Source organism: Loxodonta africana, chromosome 4, assembly GCF_030014295.1.
Source record: "Loxodonta africana isolate mLoxAfr1 chromosome 4, mLoxAfr1.hap2, whole genome shotgun sequence".
Taxonomy (NCBI): Eukaryota; Metazoa; Chordata; class Mammalia; order Proboscidea; family Elephantidae; genus Loxodonta; species Loxodonta africana.
Window position 1 is genome coordinate 159,916,150 of NC_087345.1, and position 21,665 is coordinate 159,937,814.

The 21,665-nt window shown below is 35.7% G+C and overlaps 1 protein-coding gene across 1 annotated transcript in view; it reads left to right on the plus strand.

Annotated features, from left to right (window-relative positions):
• MALRD1 (MAM and LDL receptor class A domain containing 1) overlaps positions 1-21,665 on the plus strand; it is a 956,759-nt gene that overhangs the window by 91,503 nt on the left and 843,591 nt on the right. Inside the window, exons 6-10 of the mRNA XM_064284901.1 lie at positions 7,374-7,475; positions 7,982-8,128; positions 12,816-12,976; positions 15,848-15,940; positions 21,452-21,659. Coding sequence (XP_064140971.1) covers positions 7,374-7,475; positions 7,982-8,128; positions 12,816-12,976; positions 15,848-15,940; positions 21,452-21,659 — 711 coding nt within the window. The remainder of the gene's footprint in view (positions 1-7,373; positions 7,476-7,981; positions 8,129-12,815; positions 12,977-15,847; positions 15,941-21,451; positions 21,660-21,665) is intronic.

The following is a 21,665-nucleotide window of genomic DNA, read 5'->3' on the forward strand; positions in this document are numbered from 1 at the left end:
TGGTATTCCATTGTGTGGATATAATTTGTTTATCCATTCATCCTTTGATGGGCACCTTGGTTGTTTCTTTTTGCTACGGTGGGCAGTGCTGCAATGAACATGGGTGTGCATGTATCTATTAGTGTGAGGGCTCTTATTCCTCTAGTGTATATTCCAAGGAGTGAAATTGCTGGATCATACATCTATTTCTAGCTTTCAAAGGAAGCGCCAAATTAATTTCTAAAACAGTGACATTTTATATTCCCACCAGCAGTGTATAAGTGTTCCAGTGTCTCCACAACCTCTCCAACCTTTATTATTTTGTGTTTTTTGATTTAATGCTATCTTGAGATGGTATCTCATGGTAGTTTTGATTTGCATTTCTCTAATAGCTAATGATTGTGAGCATTTCCTCATCTGTTAGCTGCCTGAATGTCTTCTTTGGTCAAGTGTCTGCTCATATCCATTGCCCATTTTTTAATTGAGTTGTCTTTTTGTTGTTGAGATTTTGCAGTACCTTGTAGATTTTAGAGACTAGATCCTGATCAGATATGTCCTAGCCAAAATTTTTTTCCCAGTCTGTAGGTTGTGTTTTTACTCTTTTGGTGAAGTATTTTGATGAGCATAAGTGTTTGATTTTTAGGAGCTCCCAGTTATCTAGCTTCTCTTCTGGTGTTTGTGCATTGCTAGCTGTTTTGCCTTCTGTTTATGCCATGTATTATGGCTCCTGCCGTTGTCCCTATTTTTTTTTCCATGATCCTTATCATTTTAGATTTTATATTTAGGTCATTGATCTATTTTGAGTTAGTTTTTGTGCATGAAGTGAAGTATGGGTCTTATTTAATTTTTTTACAGATGGATATAGAGTTATTCCAGCACCATTTGTTAAAGAGGCTGCCTTTTTCCCATTTAATGGATTTTGGGCCTTTGTCAAATATCAGCTGCTCATATGTAGATGGATTTATGTCTGGATTCTCAATTCTGTTCCATTGGTCTATGTATCTGTTCTTGTACTAGTAGCAGGCTGTTTTGACTACTGTGGCGGTATAATAGGTTCTAAAATCAGGTAGTGTGAGGCCTCCCACTTTATTCTTCTTCTTCAGTAGTGCTTTACTTATGCAGGGGCTCTTCCTTTTCCATATGACCTTGGTAATTTGTTTCTCTGTCTCATTGAAAAATGTTGTTGGAATTTGGATTGTGAATGTATTTTATCTGCAGACCGGTTTCGGTAGAATTGACATTTTCATGATGTTGAGTCTTCCTATCTATGCACAACGTATGTTTTTCTACTTATGCAGGTCTCTTTTGTTTTCTTGCAGTAGTGTCTTGTAGTTTTCTTCGTATAGGTCTTTTACGTCTCTGGTTAAATTTATTCCTAAGTATTTTATCTTCTTGGGGGCTATTGTAAATGGTATTGATTTGATGATTTCCTCTTCGACGTTCTCTTTGTTGGTGTAGAGGAATCCAACTGATTTTTGTAAGTTTATCTTGTATCCTGATACTTTGTAGAAATCTCCTATTAGTTCCAGTAGTTTTTTAGTAGATTCTTTTGGGGTTTTCTGTGTATAAGATCACATCATCTGCAAATAGAGATACTTTTACTTCTTCCTTACCAATTTGGATGCTCCTTATTTCTTTTTTGTAACCTAATTGCTCTGGCTAGGACCTCCAACACAATATTGAATAAGAGTGGTGATAAAAGGCATCCTTGGCTGGTTCCTGTTCTCAAGGGTAATGTTTTCAAACTCTACCCGTTTAGGATGATGTTGGCTGCTGGCTTTGTATAAAGGCCCTTCATTATGTTGAGGAATTTCACTTCTATTCCTGTTTTTATGAGAGTTTTTATCATGAATGGGTGCTGGACTTTGTCAAATGCTTTTTCTGCATCAATTGATAACATCATGTGGTTTTTGTCAATTGTTTTATTTATGTGATGGATTACATTGATTGTTTTTGTAATGTTGAACCATCATTGCATACCTGGTATGAATCTCACTTGGTCGTGGTGAATTATTTTTTTAGTATGTTGTTGAATTCTATTGGCTAGAATTTTGCTGAAGATTTCGTGTCTAAGTTCACGAGGCATATTGGTATGTAATTTTCTTTTTTTGTGGTGCCTTTACCTGATTTTGGTATCAGGGTTATGCTGGCTTCATACAATGAGTTTGGGTGTATTCTATGTTTCTCTATGTTCTGAAATGCCTTTAGCAGTAGTGGTGTTAACTCTTCTCTGAGAGTTTGGTAGAATTCTCTGATGAAACCATAAGGGCCAGTGCTTTTTGTGTGTGTGTGTGGGGGGGAAGTTTTTAAATTACTTTTTCAATCTCTTCTTTTGTTATAGGTTTATTTAGTTGTTCTACCTCTGTTTATGTTAGTTTAAGTAGGTAGCGTGTTTCTAGAAATTTGTCCATTTCTTCTGTTTTCAATTTTTTTAGAGTACAACTTCTATAGTATTCTGTTAGGATATTTTTAATTTCATTTTGGTCTGTTGTGAAATCGCCCATCTCATATCTTACTCAGGTTATTTGCTTCCCCTCCCGTTTTTCTTTTGTCAGTTTGGCCAATAGTTTATTGATTTTGTTGATCTTTTCAAAGAACCAGTTTTTGCTCTTATTAACTCTTTCAATTGTTTTCCTATTCTCTATTTCATTTAATTCTGCTCTAATTTTTATTATTTGCTTACTTCTAGTGCCCAAGGGCTTCTTTTGCTCCCCTCTTTCTATTCGTTCAAGTTGTAGGGTTAATGTTTTGATTTTGCCCCTTCTTCCACTTATTGCTATAAATTAACCTCTGAGCGCTGCTTTTGCTTCACCCCAAAGGTTCTGGTAGGATGTGTTTTCATTCTCATTTGAGTTTGTGAATTTCTTTATTCTGTCCTTAATTTCTTCTAAAACTCAGTAGTTTTCGAGTAAGGTGTTCTTCAATTTACATGTATTTATTTTTTTTTCCGTGGTTTTTCTGTTATTGTTTTCTACTTTCATGGCTTTATGGTGAGAAAAGATGCTTTGTAATATTTTGATGTTTTGGGTTCTGTTAGGGCTTGCTTTATGGCCTAATATGTGGTCTCTTCTGGAGAATGTTTCATGTGCATTGGAAAAGAAAGTATACTTGGCTGCTGTTGGGTGGAGTGTCCTGTGTATGACTATGAGATCAAGTTGGTTGATTGTGGCATTTAGATCTTCTGTGCCTTTATTGAGCTTCTTTCTGGATGAGCTGTCCTTCACAGAAAGTGCTGTATTGAAGTCTCCTATTATTATTGTGGCACTGTCTCCCTTGGAGCTGTTGTTGAATTTGAACGGCTAACATTTGAGTTAGCTGCCTAGCCCTTAACAGTCACACCACCATAGCAAATCACAAATTAAAACAATGAGATACCACTGCACATCTATTAAAAAAAATAGGATGGCTAAAATCCAGAACACTGACAACACCCAATTCTGGCCAGATGTTGAGCAGTAAGATGCCTCCTTCATTACTGATGGGAATGCAACATGATACAGCCGCTTTGGAAGAGCATGTAGCAGTTTCCTATAAAGCAAACATAGGTTTATAACATGAACCAGCAATTTCGCTCCTAGATGTTTGTACAAAAGAGCTGAAGACACGTGTCCACATCAAAATCTGCACACAAATGTTTATAATAGCTTTATTTTTAATTGCCAAAAACTGGAAGCTACTGAGAGCGTTTGATCTTACTGATTTGTAAAGGCCCCCCAAAACACAAATCATCCATTAATTAGAATCTGAATGATGCATACGTAATTATTCAATTAAATAACTAGAGTCCTATTTTACCTTATTAGCTTCCCGTTAGCTTTTAAGAAACAATATTTAGTGAAATCCATTACGAATTTAGGAAAGTTGACAAAGAAATTGCCAGAGTCAGAACCAAAATGAATGTCAATTATAATTTTTACCGTAACAATCTTGAGATTTAGACTTACTCTCTACCACCTGAGAGAACCTGTCCAATTTCACATACCTGTGTGTGCAAGAGAAGTTTTTGCAGGATGGCAGACCCTGGAAATGTGCCTTCATTGGATTAGGCTGCTTGAAATGATTGGCAATGTTTCATCCTGCTGATGATCCATGCATCACTGACAGAGGATTTTACAACCCCAAAAATGATTTCCTAGAGCCAGATCTTGGTGCACTGTAAAAATGAGATAGAGATAGAATAAAAAAAAAAAGAGACAGCTATATGTATATATATACACGTATGTATATATAGAGAGAAGGGAGAGGGAGAGGGAGAAGGAAAAGGAGAGAATGCATATGAATATATCAAAATGAGTATCATCTTTAAAAAGCTTCGAGCTCTGGAATTAAATGTGTTAAAGTAAATGTCCTCTCCAGGAGATGTATTGATTGACAACTATGCATGGTGCACTAAAACATATATCCACATACCACTGTTTTATGGTTGCGAATTTCAGTTTGGGGCAAAAAATAATAAAAGTTGTTAACACTGCAAGAGATATTTCATGCCAGTTCATGCAAGCTACATTTTCAACTCCATGCATTCTGTTATTTGACTATTTTGCTGTTCTTGTTTCTGGGTTTTTTTTTTTCCCCCTTGTATAGATAGTGACAAATTAGAGATAATATACAACATTTAATTGAACTATGGCTGATACTTAATTCTGTAGCTCTAGAGGGCAGAAGATTTGTAGCTATTATATAAATCTTCAAAAATTTCAGTTTTAATTGTTTCATGGTAATTGTTATTATGCAATCTTAGCTTCATTTATTGCCAACACTCCCTTAATTGCATATGCCATTTTATTTTCAGTGGATCTTGCATTCAAGAGGATTTACATATTCATCATTTGTAAACTCCCATTATAAGAAACCAGATTATGGATGTATTTGTAATTCATTTTCATAACCATTTGCCTCACTTTTATAAAAAATAAAAATACAAGCAATATGGACCCTACAAGTTTTTAATTCTACAAGTTTTTAAAAATTTGTTTAATTGTTCTTAGATTATTTATTTATTCATTTAATTAAACAAATATTTATTGAGTAGCTATGTTGTGCCAAGAATTTGTCTAGGAAGTGAGACAGTAATGAACAAAACAAGTAATACATCTCTTTGTTCATGGAGCTTACTTTTTAGGTGGGAGGGAGGGGCAGGGAAGGGAATAAAGAAAAGGACACTACATAAAAAAAATACTAAATATATTTTATGTCAAGTGGGGATACGTACTATGGGTAAAAATAAAACAGAGAACTGAGATAAGAAGTGCCAGAGGTGAGGACAGGATGGAGAACTTTTAAACAGGTTAGTTACATATGATCTCATTGAGAATGTACTATCTGAGCAAAAAAAAAAAGACTTGAGGGAGCAAGTCATGTGTGTTTTGAAAGAAACCTTAAGTGCAAAGTTCCTGAGGCAGGAATAAGCCTGATTTGTATAAGGAAGATCATGGGAAGAACTTTTGCTTTTACATCATGTAGGACAGAAACTCAATGAAAGATTTTGAGTAGAGGAAATACAAGCTGACTTACATATTTAAAGATGCCCCTTGAGGACTAAAGTGTGCCTGACCCAAGCCATGGTCTTTTTAATTGCCTTAAATGCATTGAAAGCTGGGCAATGAATAAGGAAGACTGAAAAAGAATTGATGCATTTGAATTATGGTGTTGGTGAAGAAGGAACACATCTGTCTTAGAAGAAGTACAACCAGAATGGTCCTTAAAAGGGAGGATAGAGAGGCTTCTTCTTAAGTACTTTGGACATGTAATCAGGAAGGACCAGCCCCTGGAGAAGGACATCATACTTGGTAAAGTAGAGGGTCAGCAAAAAAAAGGAAGCCTTCAATGAGATGGATTGACACATTGGCTGCAACAATGGGCTCAAACATAAAAATGATTGTGAGGTTGGCGCAGGACCAGGTAGTGTTTCGTTCTGTTGTATATAGGGTCACTGTGAGTCAGAACTGTCTTGAAAGCACCTAACAACAGTGAGATGAGGGCAGTAACAAGAGAACAAAGTCAGAAGACATTACTATAATTCAGAAAGAGATGATTTTCCCTTGAACTGGGGAAGTAGTAGTTGTGGAGACGGTAAGAAGTAGTCAGACATTGGGTGCACTTTATGGATAAAGTGAAGATTTGCAAGTGAAGATCCTGGGAGTTAGAGAAATAAATGAGTCATGGATAATTCCAAATGTCCTTCCTGAACAATTGGAAGAATGGAGTTGTTATTAATTTAGATGGGGAAGAATATGAGAGGAGAGGGTTAGGCCAGACAGAATCCAAATGTTTAATTTGTATTGTTCTGAGTATTCTTGCCATGAGAGTATGGGGAAGCATGAGAGATGGCAGGGGAAAGACTATAATGATTGACCTTTTTGAGTAAACTCTGTAAGAAAGGAAATGAGGACCTGATAAGAATGGAATGAATTGAAAAGATTGTAGAATCATTGGATTGTAGGGCCTGCTGCAGTCAAAAAATTGTTAAGAGCTGAGATACTACAGGAAGTGAGCCAGAAAGATAGGAGGTGCTGTTTGGAGAGTGGACACTTGAAATCAAGATAAAGGAAGTGTTATCTTTATCAGTAATGATAATACTTAGGAGCAGTAGCAGAGATAGTTCATCAGTGTCCTCCTTCAAAGTCATCAAGAAGAAGATATCAAGAAACTGAGAGGGAAGATGAAAGTGAATATTCAAATTAAAAAAAAAAAATGACAGTGATCCAAGAGCTAAAATCAAGGATTGAGGAGAAGTGCATGGGTGTCTGTAGATGACTGCAGTAAGTTGGCAGAGTGAGGAGTATTGCCTGATATCAAGAGAAGCAAAGCTGGAGTGTTTAGGAAGGTGAGATGGAGAATTATCTGACAGTGGCAATAGAAGCAAGAAGGACACTTAGTTCACCTTCAAGTGCTGTGTTGGGAGGAATGTGGGATAGAAAACAGGCACCATTTGAGAGGGCTGAATGGAAAGTAGTTCCAGGGCTTCCAATTAAAAAGGATACCGTATGTTGCTGTATGTTATATTTGACACTTGTACAATTATCCTTCTAATTACAGGCTCTTAGTTCAACATTCAAGTGGGTTACTCACTTCTGTGGAGACGTGGAAGGAAGGTTTGGTTTTTGGGCTTGCTAGATCTGATTAAAATACAAAAGTTCTAGCATAGTTTTTTTTTTTTGTGTGTGTGTGTGTGTCAGTCTTTCTCTCTCCCTTCTTCCCTCCTTCTCTGTCTCCCTTCTCACACCTTCATCTGTGTCACTCTCTAATAAGGTTATGTAAAGACGAGATCACCATAGAGGGGAATTTGGAGAAAAAGTCTTTGTAGAACAAATGTTATCCTTTTAAGAAATACAAGTATCTTTCCAGTTGCACCTGCATCTATCTCACTTCTTGCCAATCTTTTAATTTAGCAGATGAAAGTTTACAGTGTCAAGAAACATCAAATACCAAGCAGGAGCTATGCAATCCAGATACAAATCTCTGCCAATTTGACTCTACAGATGGAGGATTAAGGTGTAAGTGTTAAATTGAGATGTCTGCCTGTTTGTGGGTAGGTAATTTTTAAGACTCAGAGGCCACTAATAGGAATACTCACCAGCCAATCTTTTTTTAACATTAATGTCCTAGATTTAGTTGGGGTGATGCTGGGTATCTTTGTTCATTAAAAATTTTTGCAATTTAAACTAAATATAATTTCGTAAAGTAGATAAGGTCTGATGTTAGGCCATTTAAAAAAATGAAATGGAGGCAGTGCTACAAGAAAGATTGGGAACCCACTTTTTTATGTCAATGAATCTCAATTGGGGACTGCATATTTGGACCCATTGAAGATCTTTTGAAAGATAGTGTTGCTGCTACATTGTCAATCTTAATGAATCAAATTTTCCAGGTATGCGTTTCTGTGTGCATGTCTTTGAATCCCTTATTTAGCTCCAACATAAGCTGTGGTTAAGAATCTACCCTAATAGATGAAGTTCATCCACAAAGATTTTAAGAAAGACCTTTTTTTCCCCATCATTAGTGTGTCAAGCCTGTGGATTTGAATTTGGCATGTGTGACTGGTCATCAGAAGTATCTGCTGGACAAATTTCCTGGACTCTCACAAAAGCAAGAGAAGTTCCTGCATTAGAATCTACACCTCGTCAAGATCAGAGTGGTGATGATGAAGGTAGAAAATTAAAAAAAAAACCCATTATAGAGCGGAGCCCTAGTGGTACACTGGTTAAAGAGTTCGGCTGGTAACCAAAAAGTTGGCAGTTCAAGTCCACCAACCATTCCTTGGAAACCCTATGGGGTAGTTCTAATCTGTAATATAGGGTCACTATGATTTTTTTTTTTTTTTTATGAGTAGGAGTCAATTCGATGGCAACAGATTTATTACTATTATTATTATATATCAATTTTAGAATTGTGCTTAACTGTGACCAGTATTAAGACATTCATTCAGGGCTCATAGTGAACACACTATGTGTTGTTGGAAGTTTATTATACCATAGACATTGAACATGAAAAACAAACAAACACAAAAACAAAAACTCTTGTTTCCAGATAGCGTAAAAGGAGAATTATACTAGATTTCCTATTTTAGCTTTTTTAATTTTTTTCCTTTATTTTTAGGAGTTATTAGATTTTTATAGAAGAAAAAAGAGAAAAAGGACTGAAAGGCTATTTATCAAGATTACTGGCTCTCTTTGTCACTGTTGTGTTGTCAACTAGTTGTTGCCTCTTATTCTACCATCTTACTTTGTGTGTTCTATTTACTTTTTCTCCCCATTGCCAGTTTTCTTTCTTTGTTAGAGAAGGCATTGTTAGTCTTTTATTTTTCTCCTGTTGGCCTGGAAGCTTTACGTAATACCTCTTATTTTTACAATTATTCTTAATTTTTAATTTTCAATAAACATTGTCTTAGGTTGGGTTCCCCAGAGAAGTAAAACCAGTAAAGCGTATAAATATATGTAAAACCAAAAACCAAACCCATTGCAGTCGAATTGGTTCCAACTTGTAGTGACCCTACTGGACAGAATAGAACTGCCTCACAGAGTTTCCAAGGAGTGGCTGGTGGATTTGAGCTGCTGACTTTTTTGGTTAGCTGTCAAGCTCTTAACCGTTATGCCAGAGAGAGATTTATATCAAGAAAATAGCTCCTGCGGTTGTTGAGTCAGGATAGTCTGTTGGTCAGGATAAAAGCTTCTCCGATTCACACAGCCACAGGGTCTGGAGAACCCAAGATCAGCAGGTCAAAGAGCAGGGCTCCTGCTCACAGGCTGCAAAGATTGATGAGTCCCAAGATCAGTGGGCAAGACCACAGGAAAGCTGCTAGCTCAAGGCCTAAGAACCTGAGGTCAGACAACAGGAGTCAGCTGCAGCATCCAGAGTGAGCAAAAGCCCACCATCCTTGTCAGAATGTTCACTTATATTCAACGCAGGCCACATGTCCAAGGAAACTGTCTTTCAACTGATTGGCTACTCACAGTAGATTGCATCATGGAGGTGCTCACATTATATCAGATCTCATCATGGAAGTGACCACCGCACCAAACAACTTCTAGACTATATAACTGCCAAACTACTGAGAATCATGGCCCAGCCAAGTTGACGCATAAACTTAACCATTACAAACAACGATATTAAATTTCTTTAACAAATTCTGAAGTGTTTCAGTATTTCTTTCTCTTCAATTAGAGGAGAACTTCATTGCAATTTAACTGTCAATTTAACACGTTTTGTCTTTAACTGTAGTTTAACTTTCTAGAAAAGTTTAAGTTAATATCTTGTTAAATTCATACATTTACTAATATATTTTATCATTTTCTGTGCTCACCACTGTTTCTTTTATTTCATATCTTCTCTGTTGGTTCACTTTCTTCTTCCTTTTTAATTGTTATTTTATTAAGAGAAGATCTGTGCTGATGAACTCTTAGTCTTGTAATGCTTAAAACATTTTTAATTTGGCTTTACTCCTCAATAATAGTTTATCAAGTTATAAAACTTTTAAATGAATATTTTGGGTTTTTTTCTTTTAATTTCTAAGCACGTGGTGGTAATCCGTCTTTTCCTTCTGATATCTACAGTTGACATTGACAAGTCTGATCTCATCTAATTGTTTTTCACTTTCATGCAGATTTTAAAGTTGTTTTTTCTTTGATGTTCTGAAATTTCCCAGTGATGAGTGCAAGTGTTTGTTTTGTTTTCTCAGTGCTCAGAAGGCATGTATTTCTTCGCTTATGGAAAGTTTCTGTTATTCTTTCTTCTTGTAGTTATTTTCTCTCAGTCCCTCCATTCTTTTCTTCTTTGAGTCCTATTAAACATTTATTGGAGTGCCTTAAACTACACTCCGTGTCTTGACTGTTCTTTCTTATTTTTTATATTTCTTGCTCCATTTTGAGTTATATTTTCAGTACTGCTTTCCAATCAACTAATTTTCTGTTTTACTCTGTTCTATCCTGGTTATATTCTGTCTACTGAGATTTTAATTTCACCTGTCTCAGTTTATTTTCTTATGGTAATTTACCATTTTTTTTCCTTTATCTCCTTAGCGTCTTTACATACTTTTTAAAAGTCTTTATTAGACTTTTTTTTCTAAATTTTATTTATTTTGATACTTTTGTTGAGAATACGTACTGCAAAACATACACTAATTTAACAGTTTCTACATTTTTTTTTTTTTTTACATATACAAGTTAGGGACATTGATTACATTCTTCACGTTTGGTGAACATTCTCACCCTCCTTTATTGAGTTGTTATTCCCTTGTTAACATAAACTCACTGCCTCCTAATGTTCCTATCTAATCTTTCTAGTTGCTATTATCAGTTTGATCCCATATAGATAATTCTTAAAAGAGCATAACCTCAAGGCAGAGCTTTTTTACTAGTTTTTTTTTTTTAAGGTTTAAAGATTATCTAAGGGCAATAGTTTCAGGGGTTCATCTACTGTCCATGGCTCCAGCAAGTCTAGAGTCCATGAGAATTTGAAATTCTGTTCTGCGTTTTCCTCATTTTGATCAGAATTCTTCTATGTAGTCTTTGATCAAAGCGTTCAGTAAAGATTGCTGGGTACCATCTAGTTCTTCTGGTCTCATGGCAAAGGAGGCAGTTGTTCACAGAGGCAATTAGCCATACATTTCATACCCTCCTCCTATTCTTGACTCTTCTTCATCTCTTGCTCCAAGTGGATAGAGACCAATTGTTGTGCCTTGGATGGCCACTTGCAAGCTTTTAAGACCCCAGGCACTACCTGATGAACTAGGAGGGAGAACAGAAGCACTAAACATGTTATTAGGCCAGTTAACTAGGATATCGTATGAAACCATGATCCTATACCTCCAAACCAAGGAACTAAATCTCATGACGTATTTCATTGAACATAAGCAGCCTCAGCAGCTGCTCTTTTTTTTTTTTTTGTAAATATATCTATCACACAACTTTTGCCAATTCAACTTTTTACAGGTGTACAGCTTATTGACAGCAATTACAATAATTGGCTGTGCAACCCTACTCTTAATCAATGCAATTTTTCTATCATCATTGGCCCTTCTTTTCCCCCTCCCTCTTGCCTTAAAAGTCTTTATTAGACTTTTAACAAAATTAATTCCACATTTTTCAATTTACAAATACAATTAATTATTATTTTTTTTTTTGCAGTTTTTTAGCATTACATTTATACGTTTTACTTCGTAGGCCCTTTTTCAATGAGATTTGTTCTTTTCTTCCATGTCACTCTGTTATTTCCTACTGTTTCTTTCCATGTTTACTTCTCTTTGGTGATTTTGTTGAAGCCTTACTTAGATCCCCAAGAATTTGTCTGAGTAACAGTGACAGTTTAGGGTTCATACTGCATGGGAATGCCGGGAATTTTGCAGATTCAGTCACTGAGCCATTGTCTAAGGCAGTGATTTTTGGTATATTTTCCACGTCATGTTATGAATTGGGTCCCCTAACCCAGCTTTTGGCTTTATTGGTCGAGTTTGACCCTGTTCCTCTATCCTTTTCTCAGCATTCAGATTAGTCAAAACCTAATCTGTAACAGCCTTCTTCTGATTCCAAAGCCCAAGATTTTCATGGCTTCAGCCCTGCTTATTACTGAATATTTTGGTTCTGTTTCTCATCTTTTGAGATATTTTGTCTTGTGTTTGAGCTGCCTCTGTCTGTTTTCTTTTACGCTTTGATATTTTACTTATCTCTCCTTTGTGTTTGGTTCAGAGGACTTGATGCAAAGTTTGAACTTACAGTACTATTTTGATTAGAGTCTAACATTTCTAGTAAATGAGAATTTTACTTAAATTCATAGCTTTAGAACCTGCTGCGGAAATTTTTAGTAGCTTACAAAGAAATAAAGCATTTGAAAGACTTTACTTTTGAGAAATGAAGTTGTAAAATCAGAGAAATCAGTTTGTTTTTATTGTCTATATTGTTAAGTTCAAGAACAGTCCAAACTGGTTTTATATACCAGATGGGAAAAAATGAATTGCTGATATGTTTTATGTACTACAAAATCCATATCTAAAGTTTAATAGAGTTGTTCATATATGGTATTTCTATGTAGTTTGGTAAGAAAGAGGGCATTTTAAATTGTATTCCTTATAAAGTATAAAGGTGTTTCTATAAAATATAGAAAAAATAATAAAAAGGGAAAGAATTCTAGGAAGATAGAAGGCAAATTCTTGATTAAATAAAGATTACATTGTTATCTTTAAAATGATAACTTGGTGGCATAATAATTCTTAAATCAGTAAATTTTTTTTCATAAGAATATCGAACTTTAATATTGAGGGTATTATCAAAATTTGATTTCAGAAATTAGCTTATTTCAATCAAGCTAATTTTTTTTTTTTAATAAATTGCTTTCTTTTTCAGGTTATTATGTATGGATAGGTGCTAAGCAAACTTTTAACCATCTAGACAGCAAAGCTTATCTGAATAGCTCTGTGTGTCACTGCTTGGGCAAGGGCTGCCATCTTCAATTCTATTACTCTCTGGAAGAGAGTGTTCTGAGAGTAGGGCTATATAATAATAAGGTAAGAAGACACTTGTATTTATTTCAAATTCATTGAATAAATGAGATGTCTATTCTTGACAACTTGTCCTCGTATCATTCACACACTTTCTAGTTGTATGTTGCTGCAGGTATTTTTTTTAACTTGACTCTATCTGGTAAGCTTCTACAAAGAAATATTCAGAAGCCAGTTTAGATGTTAATGTCTTGTACAAAAGTTAATGTAATAATTTGGACAATATTATTTTATAAAACTGTTAAAATTCATAAAATTCATAAAGGTAGATTAAAGAAATTATAAGGTCTCTATGAGTCAGAATCGACTCAATGGCAAACGGTTTTTTTATAGGTCTAATAAAAATGAGAACTCTGGTATTCTGTAATGTAAGCTCTGGATTAATGCTCTGATGTGATCTGTTTGGGGTTTTAGAGCTATGTATCATTAAAGCTATAAACGTGATGGAAGTAAACTACTTGTTCTGGTACCAGTAGATATAGTTTTGTTGTTGTTGTTGTGTGCCGTCAAGTTGATTCTGACTCATAATGACCCTATAGGAAAGAGTAGAACTGTCCCATAGGCGTTCCTAGTATCTAAACTTTATGGGAGAAGATTGCCAGGTCTTTTCTTCCCTTGGAGTCACTGGTAGGTTAGAACGGCCGACTTTTTGGTTAACAGTCGAGTGCTTAACCATTGTGCAACCAGGTCTTCTTAGATAGTTTTAAAGACTGTGAATTATTGATTAAATCCAGACAAATGAATCACTTGAATTAAAAAAAAACATTGGTACATGAGGTAGAGTGAAAGTTGTAGTGGTAGTGCTGGTAGATAAAACAAATCTAGGCCCTTCTCTACCTGATTTTAACTGAAAGCACTCTACAAGCGGGAAAACACCTGAGGCATTTTGAGAATTTCTATTCTGAAGAAGAATTCATTGAGAGATGAAAGTGAAGAAAACACAGAAGTCATTTTAGAAATGGGAAACATGTATTTGGCAATACTTGCAGGAATTCTGGCTGAGAAAGAAAGACAGTCAAGTATCAAAGTTAGTTTCCTTTAGCTCTGAATGCCTTGAATCAATCCAGCTGAAACTTCCACATGACATCAATCACACCGGTTTTTTCAAGGGAAGTTTATCATTTACTCCTACTGGGTGCCACCAACCGCCCATCAATAACATTTTCGTCTGCTCTTTTTTCTCCTGAAGTGTGAAACACCATAATAATTAATCCTCAGGTAGTAGAATTCTTATTACCGAGATACTTGAAAATTCAGCAGAAATCCTCCATTTTTCTCCCCAGCCTATCATATCACCTCTCCCAGTTTCTTTTGTGACATTTTCATCATGTTCTGAATTCTTTCTTCTATCTCCTCCTCTCCAAGGCACTCACAGAGATCTGAGACATAGTTAGGTAAGCACTTTTCATTCAAGGGCCTCATAAACTCTTCTTTGTTACTTGGCCTAGACATGGTTTCTAACATTCTGTGACTGTTATATTTTTTGTGACATTTTTGCAACAGCACTTGGTAGCCCCACTGTCTTACAATCAATTTGTTATATTTCATTTGATTTGTGAAGGGGTTGTGGGGAGTAGGGAAATAGCTCCTTACCACTTCTTTGGTTCTGGGAACAAACCAAAAACTAGGTTAAACTTTATAGGAATATGTTGTACCATTAATGCCTCAGCAATATTTCAGTTACTGCCACCTGTGCCATGTAAATCAGGTCAAGTGAGCTTACAGGTAGTTTTTAACCTTATATAATTTCCAATTTCTCTTTTCAACAAAGGCATAGTTAAAAAAAAATTCTAGATTTTTGTTGTTGTTGTTAAGCTTAAGTGATAGCTAAAGATGCTTTAAAAAATGTAACCTAGGATAGTGCTTTCACATGTTTTGTAATCAACTAATGCTCATTAAATGTTAAATGAGTTATTATTCTAAATTTAAACAGAAATTTTTACCATACATGTTCTAATCCTGAGAATTATTTTAATCACTCCTGAACATCAGTGATGAATTTTAAAAAGTTTAAATTCAGTTATGAATTACTGAAAATGAGCAATATCATCTAGAAGACATAAAAGGGCCTTTGATAGAATGACCGGAAAGTTAAACTACAGAAATATCATCTCCAGAAAATTACTTGTATTGCTTGGAACTTAGAATGAATTCTCCTATAAGGAAAAAAAAAAATATATATATAGAGAGAGAGAGAGAGAGAAATTGAGATGGTACAGGAAAACGTACCCTGTTTACCTTTATATTAAATGTTTGACTGCCCTATCTTTTCTAGTATCATGACAATACTGCAAAATACACTAACATCAGTGGAATCAACATTTAGATTGTTAGTATTATTAATAGGTATTTGGAATTTTATTTATAAAGTGTGCTACTTTATTCCTTTTAAGATTCCATTCATATTTTAATTCTGTTCTTGTCTTCTAAATTCATAAAAAATTAAACAGTTTTACTACATGCTTGATTTCCTTATTTTTCCTTTTAAAAATGTTACACGGCTTTGAATCCATACCAACAACATTTTAGATTTTTGAGTGCTTGATATCATACAGTGAGCCCTGGTGGCTCAGTGGTTAAGTGCTGGGCTGCTAATCAAAAAGTGGGTGGCTCAAACCCACCAGCAGCTCATTGGAGAAAGATGTGGCAGTCTGTTTTGGTAAAGATTTACAGTCTTGGAAACCCTGGAGGGCAGTTCCACTCTGTCCCATGGGGTTACTATGAGTTGAAATTGACTCAAGGGCAATGGGTTTGCTGTTTTGGTCTCATATCATACAGGTAGGATAATCACTACTAAAAATGTAATTAAGAGAGCAGATATGTAAATGTGAAAGCAGAATTTGGGGAATGAGCAATACCTTTTTCTTTGTATCAAAGGAAGAAGAAATGTTGTGGACATACAACACATCAACTCACAGCAAGTGGGTCAAAGCTGATGTGTTAATACCAGAAGATATGGAGCAATTTAAGGTATAAGAGAGAAAAGAAGTAATTTTTTAAATCACTAGTTTAATTTTTAGATTTGCCGTAGTGAATATATCACCCATTGGTAAATATTTAAGTTTGGCATATAGATTTGTACATTTAGGGAGAGCAATTACCTAATTCTTTTTATTGTACCTGGCCCTGCTCAGGTCAAATTGCCCCTGAGTGGAGGAACCAGCTTGTGACTACTCTTGTTTAAAGCTTCCTCCTTCTCAATAGACTCCCTCCCTAGCATCTCCCAGCACCATGCACTGAATAGGGAAGCAAATCACATTATGAAGCAGATAACAGTTAACTATTATAGAAATTCAGCAGAAGGTTTTGAAGGCAGTAATTCATATTGGTAATTGGAAAAATACAGCCTTAGTGATAGAATGACTCTCTGGAGACTGCATGATAGAATTTTGCAAGACCAACAACTTATTCTTTGCAGATACCTTTTTTCAACAATGTAAATGGTGACTATACACATGGACCTCACCAGATGGAAAACACAGAAACCAAATCAACAGCATCTGTGGAAAGAGACGATGGAAATCTCAAAATCATCAGTTAGAAAAAGGCCAGGGGTTGATTGTGGAACAGACCATCAATTATTCCTATGCAAGTTCAAATTGCAGCTAAAGAAAATTAAAACAAGTCTGTGAGAGCCAAAATATGACCTGGAGTATATCCCACCTGAATTTAGAGATAATTTCAAGAATAGATTTGACACACTGAACACTAATTACTGAAGGCCAGGAAAGCTGTGGGGTGCCATCAAGGACATCATACGTGAGGACAGTGAAAGGTCATTGAAAAGACAGGAAAGAAAGAAAAGAGCAAAATAGATGCCAGGAGAGACTCTGAAACTTGTTGCTGAACTTAGATAAGCTAAAGCAAATGGAAGAAATGATGGAATAAAAGAGCTGAAAAGATTTCGAAGGGTGGCTCGAGATGACAAAGTGTTGTAATGAAATGTGCAAAGGCCTGATGTTAGAAAACCAGAAACAAAAACTCTCAGCATTTCTCAAGCTAAAAGAACTGTAGGAAAAAATTCAAGCCTTGAATTGCAATTTTGAAGGATTCTATGGGTAAAATATTGAACAAGGTAGGAAGCATCAAAAAATGGAAAGAATACACAGAGTCACTGTACTAAAAAGAACCAGTCAATGTTCAGCCATTTCAAAAGTTAAGATACGATCAAGAACTGATTGTACTGAAGGAAGAAGTCCAAGCTGCACTGAAGGCATTGGCAAAAACAATGCTCCAGGAAGTGATGGAATACCAATTGAAATGTTTCAACAAGTGGATGCAGCACTGGAGGCGCTCATTCATCTATACCAAGAAACTGGGAAGTCAGCTACATTCCCTACTGACTGGAAGAGCTCTATTTTTATTTGTGCCCATTCCAAAGAAAGGTAATCTAACAGAATGAGGAAATTATTGAATAATATAATTAATATCAAATGCAAATAAAATTTTACTGAAGATAATTCAAAAACAGTTGCAGCAGTACCTTGACAGGAAACTGCCAGAAATTCAAGTCAGATTCAGAAGAGGATAAGGAACCAGAGATATCATTACTGATGTCAGATGGATCTGGCTGAAAGCAGAGACTACCAGAAAGGTGTTTACCTGTGTTTTATTGACTGTGCAAAGACATTCAACTCTGTGGATCATGACGAATTATGGATAACATTGTGAAGAATGGGAATTCCAGAACACTTCATTGTGTTCATGTGGAACCTGCACATAGACCAAGAGGCAGTCGTTTAAACAGAACAAGGGGATACTGCGTGGTTTAAAATCAGGAAGGGTGTATGTCAGGGTTATATCCTTTCATTATGCTTTTTCAATCTTTGTGCCAAGCCAATAATCCGAGAAGCTGGACTATATAAAGAACTGGGCATCAGGATTGGAGGAAGACTCATTAACAACTTGTGATACGCAGATGACATAACCTTGCTTGCTGAAAGCTAAGAGGACTTGAAGAACTTACTGATGAAGATCAAAGACTACAGCCTTCAGTATGAATTACATCTCAATATAAGGAAAGTAAAACTTCTCACAGCTTGACGAATAAGCAACATCATGATAAAAAGAGAAAATACTGAAGTTGTCAAGGATTTCATTTTACTTGGATCCACAATCAACGCACACGGAAGAAGCAGTGAAGAAACCAAATGGCATATTGCATGCGGCATATCTGCTGCAAAAGACCTCTTTAAAGTGTTAAAAACCTAAGATGTCACTTTGAGGACTAAGGTGTGCCTGACCCAAGCCATATTTTAATCCCCACATATACATGTGAAAACTGGACACTGAATAAGGAAGACCAAAGAAAAATTGACACCTTTGAGTTATAGTGTTGGTGAAGAATGTTTAATACACCATGACTGGCAGAAAAATGAACAAGTCTGTCTTAGAAGAAGCACAGCCAGAGTGCTCCTTAGAAGCGAGGATGGTGAGACTTCTTAGGTACTTTGGACATGCTATCAGGAGGGACCAGTCACTGGAGAGGGACATCATGCTTGGTAAGATAGAGGGTTAGTGAAAAAGAAGAAGACCTTCAATGAGATGGACTGACACAGTGGCTGCAACAATGGGCTCAGACATAGCAACGATTGTGAGAACACCACAGGACTGGGCAGTGTTTCGTTCAGTTGTACATAGGGTCGCTATGAGTCAGAACCGACTTGATGGCACCTAACAATAACAACAATTTACATCTTTATAACAAATGGATAATTCTACCTATACAGAGATGCATCTGAAATACACATATCCTCGATTGGAATGCTATCTCTTAGAAAAATTGCCTTGGTGTCTTGTGATGTATATAGATTATACATGTGATTTTATGCTGGAGTGTGAGTAATAAAATAATAAGAGTGTTTGTATTTGTGGCTGTTAAAAGAATTTAATTCCTTTACTATAATACCACTTTCATACCTTTTTATAAGTATTAGAAGATATAATCCAAAAGATATTGAGTAAATTTTTAGAATCTTATATACTGCAGAGGTCAGAATTCCTGAAAAATAGCAGTATTATAGTAATCTCAGCAAAGCTGAGGTTTATATCAAGCCTATTGAGTTAACATTTAGACACTATTTTACTTTTTCTAAGCTTATATAACTTTTACATAAATTTTATAACTTTTTAAAAAAAGGCTAATCCATTACAGTTTCTTTATCATAAACTAAGGATTTGTTTGTTTTGTTATTTGACCCAAAGATAAAATCAGAGTAAAATGTAAAAATAAATAAATTTGGAAGCTATTCTAGGTTTCCAAGCCTGTAGTAAATGTAATAAGATTTTCAATAATGTCCAACTTTTGAAATCTGAGTTTAAACTCATCAATTTTGAAATCCAGACTGATATTTCTGCATATCTGATCCCTTGCTGCTATGAAAATATATAGCTATAAGTCTAAAATTTATATATGTATATATATATATATGTTATTCATTATGGGGAAACTGTACATTAGTGTACAAACCTTTTTATTATTAGACATTATTTAAATGCAGTATTATTTTGTAAATTGTTAACTGTAGTTGCAAACTTAACAAACATATAAATATATATTGCCCATGGTTTTGAAAAAAGAAAATCTATTCAGAAACTTTAAACTGCGAGTAACTAAAAGGAGGGAGTCTTTATTCCCAATGTCTTACTTGCAATTTAACATCTAGTTCAGTGTGACCCATTGCTATCGAGTCGATTCCGACTCACAGCGACCCTATAGGACAGTAGTACTGCCCCATAGAGTTTCCAAGGAGTGCCTGGTGGATTTGAACTGCCGACCTTTAGGTAAGCAGCCATAGCACTTAACCACTACACCAATAGGGTTGCTATGAGTGGCAATTGACTCGATGGCACTGGATTTGTTTTTTTGGGTTTTTTTAGTTCAGTGCTTCACAATGAGAATCGTCATAAATGGAGGCAATGTTGAAGTTGTGAAGTATTTCATTTTATTTGGATCCACAATCAATGCCCATAGACGCTGAGGCCAAGAAATCAAACGATGTATTTCATTGGGCAAATCTACTGCAAAAGACCTCTTTAAAGAGTTGAGAAGCCACGATGTCACTTGGAGGACTAAGGTGCACCTGGCCCAAGCCATGATATTTTCAATTACCTCATATGCATGTGAAAGCTGGACAATGAATAAGGAAGACCAAAGAAGAATTGATGCCTTTGAACTGTGGTGTTGGTGAAGAATATTGACTGTATCATGGGCTGCCAGAAGGATGAACAAATCTGTCTTGGAAGAAGTATAGCTAGAGTGCTCCTTGGAAGCAAGGATGGCTAGACTTCATCTCACACACTTTAGACATGGTATCAGGAGGGGCCCGTCCCTGGAGAAGGACATCATGCTTGGTAAAGTAGAGAGCCAGAGAAAAAAAGGAAGACCCTCAATGAGATAGATTGACACAGTGGCTGCAACAATGGGCTCAAACATAGCAATGATTGTGAGGATGATGTAGGACCAGGCAGTGTTTCTTTCTGTTGTACATAGGGTGGCTATGGTGGGAATGGACTCGATGGCACCTAACAACAACAACTATTCAGTGCAATTCAATAGAACTTTGTAATAATGGAGACATTCTACATCTTTACCATCTGATATGGTAGCCACTAGTCACACATGGCTATTAAATATTCTAAATGTGGGTAGTATGACTGAGGAATTTAATTTTAATTAACTTAAATTGAAATATCCCCATGTGAATAGTGGCTGCCATATTGGACAGGAGAGAATTAGTCATCTGCCACATACTCAGCTGTTTATACTACTCCTTCATATTTGGTGCTAACTAGCCACTGCTCTTGGTAGAGCCTTAAGGAATACTAATATTATGACATTATCTCATATTTGCCTAGCAGTGTAATGGTTATTGCACTAATACTGTTTCAGGGAAGCTAGCAATTTGATTCAAGAGAATGAGATTTATTCCCTTTAACTGGCACTTCTTTGATGAAATAAATTATTCTTTAAGCAACTTTAATAGATTTTCTTAAGTATTTATTCTTTTTAAATTTTATATCCTATATTTTGCCCTTTCCTATTTGCCTGATTTTTCTCTCATGCATTCAAATAATAGCTTCAGTAGATAAAACTCAGATGAGGTTATAGTTCTTATTTTACAAGTAAAGATAAATGCTTATTCTTTTTCTTGAAAATCGAAGAAAGAGAGTTACAGAAATAAGGACCACTGAACAAGTTTGCAGTCAAGAATATGATAGGTGGTTAGACTGACGTCATATTTCATGTGATGGTAAGTGTTTTTCCTGAAGCTTTAGTGGAGTTAATGTGTTCATCCGTCATCTAATTGTGGGTCAGTAATATCAAATATAAACTTTATTTTCAGTTGCATTTGATTGTTCTTTAAAGAAACTTGTCGTTTTTCTCAATAACGATTTAAACTGTATTATAATTCTCCAGGTTTTTTTTTCTCTTTTTCAAGAGATTATAAGCTTATAACATCTTTACTTTTTTTCCTGAAGATTATTTTTGAAGGGACTCTTTTGAGCCAAAGAGGTTTCATTGGTCTCGATCACCTCTGGGTCTACGCCTGTGTACAGGCTCAATCCAGAGAGCTTTGCCCTGCAGATGAGTTCGCTTGTGCTACTGGCCAGTGCATTGCCCAGGAATTAGTGTGTGACGCTCGGCAGGACTGCGCTGACGGGAGTGATGAGGCCCCGGAAACTTGCTGTAAGT